General features: G+C 47.8%; 1 protein-coding gene across 14 annotated transcripts in view; it reads right to left on the bottom strand.

The window, feature by feature from the left end:
• The window catches only part of RIMS2 (regulating synaptic membrane exocytosis 2), a 2,919,733-nt gene that overhangs the window by 26,043 nt on the left and 2,877,009 nt on the right, over window positions 1-16,681 (bottom strand). For all 14 annotated transcript variants that reach the window (XM_069621474.1, XM_069621475.1, XM_069621476.1 and 11 more), the window contains 2 exons: window positions 4,829-4,970; window positions 3,101-3,213 (listed from right to left, as the gene is read on the bottom strand). In XM_069621474.1, coding sequence (XP_069477575.1) covers window positions 3,101-3,213; window positions 4,829-4,970 — 255 coding nt within the window. The remainder of the gene's footprint in view (window positions 1-3,100; window positions 3,214-4,828; window positions 4,971-16,681) is intronic.

Below are 16,681 nucleotides of genomic sequence, written 5' to 3'. Positions count from 1 at the left end.
CCATCACCCATATCCGGGTTGTCTTCAAAACCTTCCTCCTCTATGTTTTGTTCCCCTTCATTGCCTAGGAATTCATCATCCTCCTGAAAGTGGGGGTCCTCTCCAGTGAGGTCATATAAATCTACATCCTCTTGTGGGGGATCAAACAGCCTGGGGTACTTGGCCCTGGGATCCTCCTGAGGTCCCTCTCTTGATCTCTTGGGTGTTGGAAGGTTCTGAGTCTCCATAAACCTCTCCATTTTGTCCATACAGAACTGGAGTCTCTGTACGGTTTCGTGAGGTAACCCAGAGCGGTCGGGGGGGGAAGGGAGGGCCTTCCGTTAGAAAGCGCTTTGACCTATCCCATAATGTCGAAGAGAGGTTCCCCTCGCCTTCTGAAAAGCCTTCTGGTAGGCTAGGAGTCCCTCTCGACGGAGGGGGCGGTTCATGCCTTCCTTCTGACCTTTTCGGCGTCTCCCAGGCTTTATGAGCGGTGATCGACGTTTCTTTCGCCGTCCGTCTCTGGCTATCGGTGGAAATAATCTGCGCCAGGCTCTCGACAACTAAACTGTCCGTCGAGGGTACTTCCGGCGTCGACGTTATAGGCGTTGCTTGCTCTACGCCGACGGGCGCTCTCTGACGGTGCGCGTCGTCTGGCTGTTTAGTGATAGCGCCCTTATTTGGGGGTAGCCCAGTCGCTAGTCGTGTTTGTGGTTGCGAGGGGGGCTTCAGACTCTTACGGTCTGAGGAGGCCGCCGGTAGGACCTGCGTCTCCGTTGGCGCTAATGCTCTCTTTGTCTTCGACGAGGAAGAGCCGTGGGTTGTGTGTTTATGGGAGTGTTTTCTGTGTGCGTCCTTGTCGCCGGGGTATTCCTCCCCATAAGCAGGGCATGAGCCGACCTTGTCGGGCCGGGGACAGACGACAAGGAGCGTGAACGCTCCTTAGAGAGGTCTACGACTTCCGAAACGGACATCGGGTTGTCACATTCCTCGTCACTTTCGGCGGCGGCGGGTGATGAATCAGACCTAGACATGGTGTAGGCTGCCCACCTTTTGACCCTACAGTCTTTTAAAGTCTTCGGCTTAAGGAGCTGACAGGCCACACAGCCGTCTTCTTTGTGGTCGAGGGGCAAGCAACGGTTACACCGTTTATGCTTGTCTTTCCAGGTAAACTTGCCTTTGCAACGTAGGCAAAACCTAAAGGTATCCTTTCCATAGCTGAGCAACCGATTGCATGTGACAACAACCCCGAGGGAAAGGGAGGGGAAAGCGAAAGGCATTCTCAAAGAGAAACAATAAATGTCCCATGACCCCACTCTCCCTACTGTATTTGGCCGTCGAGGCCAGGCCACGTGTTCGGCGAACACCGAACAACCTCCTCTGTCGAAGGCACCGCCGTCGGAGATCTTGATCGGCGGTGAACAGCTTCGCAGCTACGACGCCGAAGGAGGGATGTAAGTAATAATATAACTTAAGGACGACCAAAGCTTGAATAAAGTTTTTTGCAATGTCTCTCGAGGAGCTCCGTGTATAGGCGACCAATATCTGGGCGGAAAAAAACAATCTGAAGGTCCTCGACGCGTGAGGGATTGTGGGTACACTGCACTTCACTATAAGGATAGTGTTACAGATACGCCTTGTCGACGTCCCCTTTTCAACTACGAAAAACAAAATGCAATGCTCCGCAGGGCCCACTGGATGTCGGACTATGCAAAGCATGTGATTCTAAGCAGATTAAAAAACATCAGAAATATATATTCCCTAATAAGGACTAGGTGGGTGCAAATGGACAGAGGCACCTACGTCTGTTAAGTGCGGAATGTGAGTATGTTTATCTTGAGTTTGCCTAAGGTATTAGTGCAAGCCCTGCCTGCTGCCACTATTAAGGTCTATTACATTTGGTTTGTTGGGTGCTGGTGATCTTTAGTCCTACCTAAAACCACAGTTGGCATAATTTACACCTTTTAGGAAATACATTTCCAGTATAGAGATCTGCTCAGTTAAAGTTGTTACTAAATATGTAATTAGTTGAAGTAATTCAAAAAATGATATCATCATCCGGGGCTCAAAAGATGCTGCTAGTTTGGTCCACATGTAGCACATCCTTTTTAGATGTCTATACAGTTTAAATTCTCTCCATTTACAGACTCAGTACCACGAATGAAAGTTGGCGAATACTCAAGAAATTACTTATTAATTAAAAGTAGTGCATGTTTCGGAGGACACTGTGTTAACTATATTACTCTTGTTCAAACACACTAATTAAATCAGAAGCTAAGAGGGATCAAGGCAGATTGGTACAAGGGCTCCAAGATCCACAGCCACAGCGCGTGGAAGCCTACAAACTGGTTGGCAAATTGTGGTCAACTGACGAATCATTCATAACTTGTATGGGTGATGTGCAAGGGGGAAAGCAGGGGAATTGCACATTCCGCCATGTTCGGTTCCAGCTGCCTAATTGTTTTTTCTAAGTCACCCACATCCTGTTTTGAATATGAGCCAATTCGATGTTGAAAGTAAACACTTGCTGCCCAGCGATTTTCTTGGGGTAGAGAATGCCTTTTGTTTGGCCATATTGAAATATTTCCCAATAACTGAAAATTGACTGAACTACAGTAATTATTCAATATGATAGAAAGCTTCCTGTTCCGGATAAAGGAAAATAAGGTTTAGATTGGAAAAGTAGTGTGCATGGGCAAGGCAGCATTGATGTCACCAGAAATGCACCTCACAGACTATGCATCCATGCCTCTAAGTCCTATGTACAGATATTCTGCTCTCTTGACAACTTTCTAAGATCCTGGTACATATTTCTCGCAGAATCTACATGTGGGTATATTTTTCAAAGGCATGATACTGTCCCCCTCTGTGTCACTTTCACAGAATTGGACGTTTACAGTTTGTACTTTGATCCAGTTCAATAGAAAGGTTTTCTAAGCGTGTCTGTGTAGACCTGAACTCAGATACAGCTGTTGGTTTGAAAAAAACTTTATATGAGATATCCACCCCTTGATTGTTTGTCTTGGTGATCTTCGGTCGGGAATCCAAATGAACAAATGTTTAAAAATGTTTACAGACGTAAGTTAATCATGTTTCTTTGGAAAAAAACAATTGCTCTTACCCATTGATGGTGTTGCCAGCGTCTGCCGCCCAACCAACTGTGCAGGACCAAGTCCATCCAGAAAATCACTAAACTGACTGTCAGCGGACAACCGTACACCAGGGAAGATGAGGCTGTAGGGAGCAAACAATGAAAATGACCAACACACGTATTATCTCAAAATAGTGCTTTTTCAGCTGAAGTGATTGTTTTACAGGAATTTTGTTTCTATAGCAACTCCTAGTCTGATCATGGCAACATGGTGTTCAGAGCTGTCAAATATCAGTTTAAAATGCTTCTTCCAGCGCATCCTATGCCAATAGAGGCTAACATGGTGATCTTGACTTATCCATTTTCCTAAAATGTACGGTTTTCTCATTTCCAATCTAGTACAGGGGAGACCACTATTTACTGCTCTTTTTAGAAGATGGACACCAGGCCATGCCTCTACATAGAGAGAATGAGCGCCAGTGCAGTGCATTTTTTGAAGCAATAGATATATGTATTTTTTGTGATGCTACAATTGCACTTGCAGAAACTGTGTAATAAGAGCCTTGGTTTATCAAACGCCTAACTTCTCAAAACTATTTGTCTGAATATGCAACGTTGATATGAACATGCATCATGATAGACCGTGTCATTTTTATTGACAACATTGCCTTACGGTGATTGTCGATTTGCTTTATAAAATTACAAAAAGCTCACATTGATGTTATCCTGCCTCTTTTCAAGCACACCTCTGCATGCCTTTTCTCTTTATTGCCAGCTCTCTTAACCCAACCCGCTTTTCATTAAGGTTTTAGTCCTTTTTTATTATCACTTCTCAAGGGGACATATTCCTTCACATCTAACTTCCTTCTCCATTTCCATTGACTGCACCTAGCCACACCCTCGCTGACAGGGCTCCTCCTTCATACTTGTTACACTTCTGCTATACTGGCCATCACACTGCTTACACCGCTATACCCCTGATGTTCTCCCCAGCACCCAGACAACATATTCTTTCAAAATAAATTCCTTGTGGGATCTGATGTTCGTGTCTCATTTGCTACCACTGACAATATTGCTTGTCAATATCTGCGGACAGATGCATAGGTCTTATAAATGCTCTATTAAAACGTGCAATCTTTTTTCATGTGTCAATGTCAAAAGCAGAAAACTTAAGCAAAATATTTTGAACACACAATTAACCATAAGTAAAAGTTGTGATCTCTCCTGGGCAACACAACCTTTCATACATAGGTTAGATATTGCATAGAAGAAAATGTACTCTGTATTTCAAGGCTAACTAGAACCCGGCTGGCGTATACCACTTGAGGGTTAGGTGAGAGAGACAGCATTGTTGAGTGAGGAATGCAGGTAAGAGCACCGGCGCAGTCCGCTTGACTGCAATGAACGATGTTCTCCCGTAACCGACGGGATTGTTCTCGCCAAAGAATTTTGGGATTAAAACATTTTTACTAGATAAGAGGCTGTAGAAAAACTTCCTATTGGGCAAGACTAAACTTCATTGCAAGTGAGCTTATAGAACAGGCATTAGATACCCAAAGCTGGATGCATACTGTGAGAGGCCTATGACTGACTGACTGTTCCAGATGTTGAGCTCAGTTCCAGTAGACTGAAAATCAATTGCACAGGTGCTAAACAGGGGGGTTGGGGAGGTGGGGGTTCCTTGTTTTAGCTTCTTATATAGATACTATAGCGGGTATAGTGCAAGCATACAGAATAATGTACGGACATCTCACTCACTTGCCCTCGGAGCTATAGCTATTCATGCTTCCATCCGTGGACTCGCGGCTGGCTTGCCGAGTCATCCAGTTCCTTATCTCCACGGCCAATCCAGTTTCCGTACTTCTCTGGACAGTACTTTTTAATTTTTTACCTCCTGCCTCTGTTAAAAACAAAAATAAGAAGCCTTGTCATTCACCCGTGATCTGGGAATAGCACTGCAAGGGAGAACAAGCACTGACAAGGTCAACAGGAATGCCTTTCTCCTGGTACATTCTTTATGTGGGCAATCATACCTAAACTCTGCCCCATGTAGAGTCAAGCAGGCATGCTACTGTAGCGTAACACAGACCCCTTCCCATGAGTCACCTTGAGGTAGCACTTCCCTCGGTGACGGTGGCCAACTCTTCCACACGAATGAGCTCATGCTAACACACACAAACAGAAAGGAGAGCAACACATTTGTGAAATAACCAAGTGCTTGTGCGCGATTCTGGTCAACTGTTTGTTTAAAATGTGAAACATATGTTGACTGCCTTGAAGCAGGGCATATCAAATATATGCACTCTTTCAGCAGTAGCTATACCAAAGCACCTTAATTAAGCTGTCAAGCAAAGGAAAGGTCCACAGACCATCTCTATTGCTATGCGCAGATCTGTAAAAGCAGTACGTTTTCAAGCAGAAAACGATCGTTCGGTTTATTATCTCAAATTCATTGGCCTGGACAAAATCGGAGCAGTGCCTTAAGTGGAATCTTTCAACATATGTACCTTATTTCCATAAATTCTGCCTTGACAATCTGGACATTTGGAGCTTTGTGAACTGTTCTGCCATAGGCTTCGCTTGGCAGTGCCCATTACTCACAGGCGCGCTTTGGCACACCAGATATTTTAATCGCCATACCATGCCAACAATTCACTCACATTAAGGAAATGTAGCAGACGATGTAGAATCTGCCAAAGACCACCTCCGAGCCAGCAACCAAGGGCACCTATCTGCCCAGCTGCGGCGAAGGTGGCTTTCATCAATTACCTTCTTTACCCACTTCCATCCCACCAGAATATATGGGGTTCATTTCGGGACAGGGGAGCGAGTAGTGGCTGCTAAAACTCGTACAGCATGAAAACGTCTGTATTTGACTTTAGGCAATCAGACACAGATGTCACAATGCGCCTTCTTTCTTTTATTTCTGAGAGCAAAATGTTCTTTTTTCTTACATTTGTCATCTATGACGGGTAGTATATATAGCTCAGTGGCAAAGCTCTCATCTTGGATGCAAAGCAACTCAGAGCAACACAGGTTCAAATCCTGGGTCTGGGCTTAGAAACCTCTTCGGCATTAAGCGTGTTTTAAATATCCAATTATATATGTATTTATATAAATATGTGCCTTTTACTTACCATAAAGCACTCGATATTTGAAATATAATCCTCTTTGTATATTGAGTGCACATCTTTGGGGGCTCATGGCTACCGGTGTAGGGGAGGACCCAACGGTGTTGGTCAGCAGGGAAACACAACAATTTGGTGCCCTCGCTCCCCTCAAATGCATCCCTGGTCATGCGGGGGAGGGGGTAGCATATTTTTCAATAGGTGCTGATGCAAAAGCATCAGCTCCCTATTGTTATTAAATGAGCTCCGCTCGCGGGTGCAGAGCGCATATAATTTCAACAGGGTGCCTGCTACGCCTTCTCCCACCACGCTAGACTCCCCCAACCCGGCATGATGGGGGGCTAATGGCAGGGCGCCCCGGGCTGTCGCCTGGGTCGGCCCTCCCCTAAGGCCAGCCCCGTTTGTGGGAGAGGTTTTCCTGCAGAAGACTTGACATACCGAGAGCTCAGGATATCTACCAACGGTCGGTATTGGCCGACAGCTTTCAGGCGATGGGTTTCATTGGAGAGGACTTAGTATTCAGAGAATTCATAAGTTCTGATAATGGTCTGTCCTGGTTGTGGAAGCGCTAGTGAGAGGAAAAAGCAAAATAAGTCTATCAACTTTTCCAGAGGATGAAAAGTACAAAGCCAATGGTCAATATTGGGCTACGGGTTTCATTGGAGAGGACTTGGCATCCTGAGAACCCAAGATATCAGCCAATAGTTGGATTTGGGCGACAGGTTTCATTAGAGAGGACCTGGCATCCTGAGAACCCAAGATATCTGCCAATGATAGTTATTGGGCGACAGGTTTCATTGGGGAGGAATTGGTATTTGGAGAATTCACAAGTTCTGCCAATGGTCTGACATGGTTGTGGAATAGCTAGTGATAGTATGCGTCTACTAAACCCATTATCAGATACAGAGGAAGCTCATTCTAGTGATGGATTATCATGGGGAGTGTGGGGGTGTGGATAAACAATCACAGAGTAAAGATTAGACCTAAAATCAAAGTATTATAAGGAAAAGGCAAAATCAATCTGTCAACTTTTCCCGATGATGGAAAGTACAAACCTTCAGATATCACTTTCAATCCAGTCATAAGTAAGTGAATAACCCCACAGTGAAATATAAGAAATAAAGTGTTTAATCTCAACATGATGCAAGAAAATATCATAAAATGATTAGGAATGCTGCAACATTGAGCGCCTGCTTTATTATTCACTGTTGATATTATTGGTTTAATGCTGCGCCGGTTTCCTAAGCTATGTATTGCCTCTATTGATTCCACAGTCCTGAAGGAAAGAAACTGTGGGTTTGATATATGATCTGATATGATATTTTATTTATATTGCGCCCATACACACGTGTTTCAAGGCATGACGAGGCAAGGGAGGGGTAAAAGGGAGGACAAAACAGCGATCTTACTAGGCCCAGTAACATTGAGAACACGCAAGTGCAGGGGAGAGGGAAGGAGGAAAGTGCAAGGGGCAGGGGAGAAGAAAAAAGTGCTGAACACGTGATCAAAACAACAACAGGTAGTGCGGCCAGAAGGTGGCAAGTGCAAGAATTAAGCGCAGACGACGATTGTGAAATAAGTGCAGGAAAGGGGATTGTAGGGTTGCAGATACAGACCCAAGTGCAAGGGTTGCCAGGAGGCAGTGCGGGTATGCAGAAACAGACGGAGATCAGCAGGAGAGAGGAAGAGAGAAGGCAGAAGCGAAGAGGAAGGTCTTGAGGTGCCTCTGGAACCGGAGATGGTTCTCCTCAAGTTTCAGAGAGGCAGGGAAGCTGTTCCCGAGGGAGGCCGCAGCCGAAGAGAGAGATTTACCACCAACTTGTTGCTTGGAGAAGCGACTGACCTTGAGGGAGTTGGAGGTGGAGGAGCGAAGAGCTCGAGTAGGAAGGTATTTCCGAAGACAGAATTGAAGGTATTGTGGACCCAGGCCGCAGAAGGCCTTATGAACAATGCAAAGGGTCTTCAACTTAAATCTTTCAGCCACTGGGAGCCAATTGAGAGATTTCTGGGCTGGAGAGATACGATCACTGGGCTTGAGGCCAAGGACAAGTCTCGCAGTCCTGTTCTGGATGAGTTGCAGAGGGCAGAGAGTAGCAGCAGGCAGATTTACAAAAAGGCTGTTGCAGTAGTCCAGCCTAGAAAGATCCAGAGCTCTAGAGACAGTGAGCTTCTGGGGGAAGGAGAGGTAAGGAAGAATACCTCTGAGGAGGTGCAGTTGGTAGTTTTACTTCTTAGAGACGTCAGAGATGTGTGGAGAAAAGGTAAGCGTGGAGTCGAAGATGACCCTGAGGTTCTTAGCCTCACAGGTGGGAGCAGGGGGAGAGTCAAGGGAGGCCAGTAAAAGAGTGATAGGAAAGGAAGTTGTACGAGTACCAATGAGGAGGATCTCTGTCTTACTGGCATTAAGGCAGAGGTTGGCGGCACACCACTCCTGAATTGCAGACAGTCAGTCAGAGATGAGAGAGGGGGTAGCAGAGGGGAGTTTGAAAATGAGCCGTGTGTCATCTGCATAGCACTGAAAGTTAGGAGCAGAGAGCAGCAATGCGGTGGGGGCGAGAAGTGCCAGGTTTTGGTTGAAAAGCCAGGGAGAGAGGTTAGACCCCTAGGGAACACCACAACTGGAAAGTGAAATAGGGGAAAGGAAGGACCCCATTTGTACCTGGGAGAGTCGGCTGGAGAGGAAGGAGGTCAGCCAGGGCAGGGCCTGATCGGTGATATCCAGGTTATCATGGAGGCGGTTGAGAAGGATGGCATGGTTGACTGTGTCAAAGGCAGAAGAGAGATTGTGTAGGATGAGGATAGAGGGGAGATTAGAATCAAGGTTGGAGAGCAGGTCTTCACAGATGTTCAGGAGAACAGTTTCCATGCTTCTGGCTGCTCTGAAGCCAGATTGATGGTCATGGAGACAACCAATAGAATCAGCATGGAAATTAAGCTGGGTGGTGGCCAGCTTTTCAAGAAGTTTGCCCAGGAAAGGAGTGATAGAGATTGGATGATAGTTAGCCAGGCAGGAGGGGTCGGCTGTGGGATTCTTGAGAAGAGGGTGCACAAGAGAATGCTTCAGAGGGGAGGGGTAGGCTCCAGTGGTGAAGGAGTGGTTGCAAAAGTCGGCTAGGGCAGGAACGAGGGTGTCAATATGGTCCTTGATGGTTTTGGACAAACAGGGAAGAACCTGTTTTGACAAGACTTTCATAGATCAGACTTGTCTAGAAATCTCGTCAGGGGAGAACAAAGGAAAGGCAGAAAAGGGGGAGGAGAGGTGGCCACAGGGGGGCCAAAGGAAGAGGAGAGAGTGTAAGGAGAAGGAGGAGAGGACGAGAGGGTGGACAGGATGTCCTGGGTTTTAGAGATGAAGTGAGAAGCCAGGGCGATGTGGAGGGCCTGGGAGGGGACAGGAGAAGTAGAGACTGCAGCAGGATTGGCCAGCCCCTTGCAGATTTGAAAGAGTTCGGCCAAATTGTTAGATGCCGCAGAGGCACGGGCTTGGATGTGGGCTCTCTTTTTAGTGCGGCCAGAGAGCTGGTGTTGCCTTTGGAGCAGGCGTCCGGCCAGTTTGTGAGAGGATGCAAAAGATGCCCGCCATTTCCTCTCAGCCACCCTAAACTTGCGTTTAAGGGTGACGAGGTCAGAGTGGTAGCAAGAGTTGCACTTGGCTTTGGGCTTCAAGTGCATCCTCATGACAGGGGCAAGAACATCGAGAGTATCAGAAATAGCAGAGTGGAGCATGTAAAGGGCAGTGTCAGGGTGAGAGTCAGCCAGAGGTGGAGGAAGGGGGAGCGAAAGTGGCAGTGAAAGCCTCAACTGACACACGCTTCATGGGCCCGATGACCGAGAAGGTAGGTTGTAGTGCTGCGGGCCAGAGGGAAGAATAGAAAGAGAGAGAGAGTAGCAAAGGTTGCTAAAGAGTCCAGAGGAGGCACAGGAAGCATCTAGGTGTATGTTGAGGTCCCCAAGGGGGAGAAGTTGCGTGGTCAAGGCTAGGAAGGAGGAGGAGAGGTCAGCCCACTCGGAGAGAAAAGTGGTATTCTGACCAGGTGGCCAACAGATAGTAACAATGGTAAGAGAGTCACTAGGAGAGAGAGCAAGCCTACAGACAAGGTATTCGAAGGAGGAGTAGGCCTGCACAGGAATCACAGAGAAAGGAATTCACTCCGGGAAAATCAAGGCTACACCCCAATCAGGACCGTTGGATATGGGCACAGAGAGGCTCATGTAGCCACCAGGAAGGAGAACGTCAAAGCTCATGACAGAGCTGGCCGTGAACCAAGTCTCAGTGAGACCGAGGATATCGAGGTCGAGTTCCTCCAGGAAGCAGCAGTTGTCAGAGGAGTGTTTGACAGCCGAGCGAGAGTTGAGAGTGGCAATATGGAGAAGGTTGCCAACCTTGAAAGACTTCCGGGCAGTGGTACAAATCAGAGATAAGCCCTGTGGAGGTGTAGAAGGATCCCAAGGAGGGGCAGAAGAAGAAGGAGGAGATGGAAAGGTAGCCAAGGAGGAGATGGAAAGGTAGCCAAGGTGGAGGCAGAGGTGGGAAACAAGGAAGCCAGAGAACGTCTTCCTACCAGACTTAGTGAGAAGGGAAGGATAGTCAATGGAGAAACAGTTAGAGAAGATAGGAGAAACAGAGAGCGCCAAAGGTGATGTGGAGGTGGCGGAAGAGGAAAGAGTGGGGGGGGGGTAGGGAGTGAGATAAGAGGGAAAGGGGAGCAGAAGCGCCAGAACAAGACAGGAACAGCAGCACACGGTAGCACAATGCAGTCACTGGGCACTGAATCAAAAACACAGTACAGCATAGCTAGATTCAAATCATAGCAAAAGGTGAACTACAAAACAGCCACAGGGCACAGCTAGATTAAAATCATAGCAAAAGGTGAAATTAAGTACAGCCACAAGGCACAGCTATATTCAAATCATAGCTGAAGGTGAAATAAAGTACAGCCACAGGCACAGCTAGATTCAAATTATTAGCAAAAGGTGAAATACAGTACAGCCACAGGCAATAAGGGATTGCAGGTGAGATGGAGTGAGGGTGGGAAAGTCAGAGGGGTAGGGGCATGTATAGGTAGAGGTGACTAACCCATGGTCGGTGAAGAGAAAGTGACACAATAGTTCCAGATTCTCAGGAGTGTAGGAGCGCAAGCCCCAGTGTGGTAGTGAGGGGTGCAGAAAGACCTCCCGGAATGACAAGGCAGACAGGGAGGCGGACAGGGAGCTCACAGGGCCTTAGATGTGGGCCTTTGGTGGAAAGGGCCAGCTCCCGCCTCCCGGTTTCACTGGTTGGTTAATGTGGAACGAGGCAGCCAATGGAGGGGGACCAGGCTCAGGCCAGGGGATGCTTCCTGATGCCTAAAAGAAGGCAGCCATCTTCAAAAGGCCACAGCTAGCAGGGCCAATGCAGGGTAAAGGGGAAAAGTCCTTTCAGAGTTTCAGGCTGCAAGTATGCTCATAAAGAAACATTTTTCGTTGTGCCGATTAAAATTCACACATTGCAGCTTCTTTTTGAAATTATGTGTGCGTGTTACCACGCACCGAGTAAAACAGAAATGCACGTTACTTCATTAAATTTAGCAGAAAACATGAAGAAAAAACAGGGTGCACGGCACTTTAAAGCCACACAATGGTTTACCAGATTGTGGGAGGCACAGAAGTGGGTGGAGAAAGCAGAATGAAAAGTAGGTGCAAGGCTTCAGGGACGCGATTATCAGCTGTTGCTGTTGTCCGATGGTAGATGGAAGTGGGGAAGAGTCTCTCGGGCCTCGATGTGGGCCTTTAGTGGAATGGGCCGGCTCCCGCCTCCCGGTTCTACTGAAGGCCCACATCAAGGCCTGAGAGACTCTCCTTACTTCCATCTACGATCTGTCTGTTCTCGTTCAGTTAGGATTTAACTGTAGATGCCATGGTCTCGGAAAGTAGCAGAGACTATTTTATACAAATGACAGTGATTGTCAGACGATTTCTATGATCTCAGTATCTCAATGGATATACCCTGGTCTTTAAGCAGGGTTGCCATTTGTTTTGTAAACAGTGGACAATCTGAGTGCTATGCTCTGCCTCAAAGAGCATCCTGCACATCTGATGGGATCCTTTTAGTCCTCTAAGCGAGGCTGGCTACGCATGGAGGTCCCCTAGCCTACACATAGAGAAAACTCTTGTGCACACCCTGTCATTACGCCACAAGCCTCAGTTCCCCCTTTTTTCCCTGATATCCACAGCTGCAGAGGAAAACAGTGAGAGAAGAGGCTAAACAGCCAATAAGAGATTAGCAACAACAACAAAAAAATTCTGAAAAATTGAGGTGAAAAATTCTGTGGAAAACTGCCACAGTAGTCAGAATAATATATATATATAGATATATATATATTAAAAAAAATAGGATTGAGAGAAAATGCGACTTACGGACAGAAACCCGCCACTCTAGGACCAGCTCCAGGTGCCCACTCACTAAGGTAGATACGCACCAACTGCCAAACCTTTCTGAGTGGGATGGATGGGAGGGGAGATGAGGAATCTCGGTGAGAAGAATCCATGGAAAGAACATAATGGTAAGTAATTTCTCCTTCAATGGATTGCCTTTCTCCCGCATATTTCTCATCTGATTCCCCAAGCAGTAGGACAATGAAGGCATAAAGTTCACAGTAACAGATTTTGCAGCAATGTCCTGCCAAAATGTGTGTCAGCCCCAAGGGCGACGTCCAGACTGTAGTATTTGGTAAACGTGTCGAGTGAGGACCATGTTGCTGCACAGAAAATATCTTTAACTGGGACCCCCCCTTTGCAAAGCCGTCAAAGCGGAGACCTCCCTGGTCGAGTGTTTCTTGATGCCAGAGGTAGTTCCCTGCCTGCAGACTGATGGAATTCCGCAATGCACAAGATAATCCACCGGGATAGCGTTTGCTGGATTATAATCAGGTGTTTCCGGACTGGAGAATAGGCCACAAAAAACTGATCAGATTAACGAAATTCTGACGTCCTTGCAATATAAAACTCAAGGTTCTTTAGGGATCCAACCAATGGAAGTGCACCTCTTCCTTAGAAGGGTGCGGCTGTGCGTAAAAGACCAGCAGGTCAAAGGCTTGTGAAAGGTGAAACGCAGAAACCACCTTCGGCAGAAATCCCGGCCTTACTTTAAGCGAGAACTTCTCGCGAAAGAACTGCAAAAACAGGGGTTTGCAATAAAGGGCCTGCAATTCACTGACCAGCCAACGGGAAGTAATCGCAACCAAGAAGGCTGTCTTCAGAGTGATCAGGCGCAAAGGACAGGAGTGCATGGGCTCAAAGGGAGCCGCCATCAAGAAAGTCAAAACCAGATTTATATTCCAATCTGGGACAACAAAGGGAGTCGGCAGGAACTTGTTCACAAGGCCTTTCAGGAATTGGGCCATAACCGGGATCGTAAAAAAATGAACCTTGATCCGGGGACCTCTTGAACACAGACAAGGCCACCAAATATCCTTTGACTGTGGTAACCTGAAGGCCTGCCAAGTCCATTGACAGAAGGAACTCCATTACTGTAGTGGTGGGGCAAGTGATAGGGTCAATCTCTCATTCCCTGCACCACGCCTCGAATCTTCTCCAGCTGCATGCATACAGGGATCTCGTAGAAGGGCTGCATACAGCCAGCACACACCTCAAGTACCTCCTCAGAGAGGTCCCAGTCATCATACTTCATCCTCGCAAGCCTCTCAAGAGCCACGCATTAAGGTTGAGGGATTTCAGGTTCAGGTGAAGCACCCGTCCTTCCGAATGGGTCAGAAGATCTGGGCGACGAGGACACCGAAGAGGTGTGCATATGGCCAGATCCAGAAGGTTCAGGTACCACATCCTCCGCTGCCAGTCCGGGGCGTTCAAGATCATGGTTGCTCAGAAACTCTTCAACTTCCTGAGAACCAAAGGGATGACGGGAATTGGAGGGAAGGCATAGTGGAGAGGGAAGGTCCAATCCACCAGAAATAAGTCCCCTAGTGGGCCATTCACTGGGGATTCCCTCAGGCAAAACTGTCTGCACTTCCTGTTGGACTCTGTGGAAAACAGGTACACTGATGGTGTACCAGAGCCAGGGAAGACCTGCTCTAGGACTTCCTGGCACCCTTCCCACTTTTGTGGGACTTTGCTCTGTCTGCTCAGAGCATCCACCAAACTGTTCTCTGCCCCCGCCAGATGAACTGCCAAGACCGAGATCTAGTTCTCCAAAACCACAGATTCATCACCTCTCTGCAAAGAGGAAGGAAGCGCACGCCACCTTGTTTGTTCAGGTAGCACATCGCCACCGTATTGTCAGTCAGAATCAGGGCATGCTTCCCCTTCAGAGACGGGGCAAAAGCTCTAAGGGCCAACCTGATATCATATGATAAGTGATTTATAACGCACATGTACACAAGTGTTTGTAGGTACGACAAGACAAGGGAGGGAGGACAAGGCACACGATCTTACTAGGCTTTGTGTCATTCAGAGCATGCAAGTGCGACAATGCCAAGTGCAGGGGGAAGGGAGAAGGGAAGCGTCAGGGAGAGGGAAGGAGGAAGTGCAATCAGGGCAGCAGAGCTCTGAGTAAGTGCAGCCAGGAAGGGGACAGTAGAGGTCGCAGTTACAGCCCTAAGTGCGCGGTAGGCCCGGAGGGAGTGCAGCGGGAGACTGATCATGGAGGAGTCTGGTACCCAGTGAGACTCTGAGGGTAGCCAAGTTACCAGTCGGCGCAAAGGACAGTTGGTCAGCAGGGGAGCTATGGTGAAGAAAGAGGGCCCAAGGAGGGCGTCCAGAGTGAGATAAGGAAAGCGGGAGCAGGGATCCCAATGAGAAGGATCTCCGTTTTACTTCCATTAAGGCAGATGTCATTGGAGGTGCACCAATCCTGGATCACAGATAGACAGGCCCGAAAGAGCGAGAGAGGAGAGGAGGCTGAGGGTAGAATGAAGGAGAGCTGAGTGTCAATTGCATAACACTGAAAGTTAGAGTACAAAGTAGATATCAGGTTGGCCAAGGGGGCCGAGTAGATATTGATGGCTCGTAACTCCAGCCTGTTGATGTGCCACCTGGCTTCCATTGCTGACCAAAGGCTGTTCACCTGCAAGTCCTTGCAGTGAGCGCCCCAACCCTTCAGAAATGAATCCGTGACCACTCTGGCCTGAGGGCACAGGGCCAGAAGGGTGCGCCCGCCATGAGATTGCTGCTGTTGGCCCACCAACCAAGGTTGTCGACCACTGACCTGGACACCCTGAGGGAATCCATGAGGATTCTGAAGTACTGGTACCACTGTCTTTGTAGAAGCCACTGCAGAGATCTCATGCGTAGCCTGGCCCCTAGCACTAGAAGAATACAGGATGCCTGAGGCCTGAGAAGCGGAGGAAGAAAGCTGCTGGTAAGGCGGCGTGGTTCCAGAACAGGTTCACCATCTGCACAATGCTGTTGGCTCCCATCTCGGGGGGGCCTTCCCTACCCGGGTGTCTAGGACTGCCCCAATGAACTGGAGCCTCTGGGTCAGTGTCACATGGGACTTCTTCAAATTCAGGGAAAAGCCCAGCCTGTGGAGTAGAGCAGGTGTTCTCTAAGTGGGACAAAACCCGCTCCACTGACTTCCCTCGGATCAGCCAGTGGTCAAGGTATGGGAATACATGGACATCGGATCTCCTGAGGTGAGCTGCGACTACTGCCATGAGCTTGGTGAAGACCCTTGGAGCGGAGGTCAGCCCAAAGTGAAGCACCTTGAACTGATAGTGCTTGTCCCCTATGAGGAACCTCAGGAGCTTCCTGTGCTTGCAATGAATCGCACATGGAAATAAGTGTCCTGTAGGTCTTTTGACACCAATGGTCCTAAGTGAAAAGATTTTTTTTAAAAGATCTTTTACTAAAAGACCGATTTATGAAGACCGTTCCGTGAACGCACGGAGCAGTCTTTCTAAATCGAACTGTCATGCCGCTGCTGCACACGAGTGCGTGCAGGAGCTGATAGGCAGGTCGGGATCCAGAAGCGCAGGACCAGGAGAACAGGTACGTGTGTGGGTGCATGTGCGTTAGTGTGTGTGTTGTGTGCATGTATATGTTTTGGTTTAGGGGAGTTGGGGACTTGGGGTGAGGGGGCAGCGACTAAGAGATGGGGGTTTGTGGGTGCGTGTATGTTGGTGTGTGTGCTGTGTGCATGTATGTGTTTTGGTTTGGAGGAGTGGAGGGTGTGGGGAGGAACAATGGGCAGGGCCAGGGGGTGAAACCCCTCAAATATAAAAAAAGAAAATGAAAACTGGATTTTAAATTTTTCAAGGGAAAAATACCTTTACAATGCCGGTTCTCTGATCAAAAGAAAATCCGTCAATCTAAATTGCTCTTTTTCTCTGAGACCTTTAAAAAGAGGTCTTTTCACATAGAACCACACCAACCAGTTCTGCAATTCGAGAGCGTAAAGAATCTCTCTCAAAGTCACCATTTTGAATTTGTCTTTCCTCAGGAACTTGTTTAAAGCCCTTCTTGGGTACCATGAAGTAACGGGAATACC

The sequence above is a fragment of the Ambystoma mexicanum genome, chromosome 5q, assembly GCF_040938575.1.
Source record: "Ambystoma mexicanum isolate Mex_15411 chromosome 5q, UKY_AmexF1_1, whole genome shotgun sequence".
NCBI classification, from domain to species: domain Eukaryota; kingdom Metazoa; phylum Chordata; class Amphibia; order Caudata; family Ambystomatidae; genus Ambystoma; species Ambystoma mexicanum.
The sequence above is the reverse complement of the archived record's forward strand: the minus strand, read 5'-3'. Positions and strand labels throughout refer to the sequence as shown.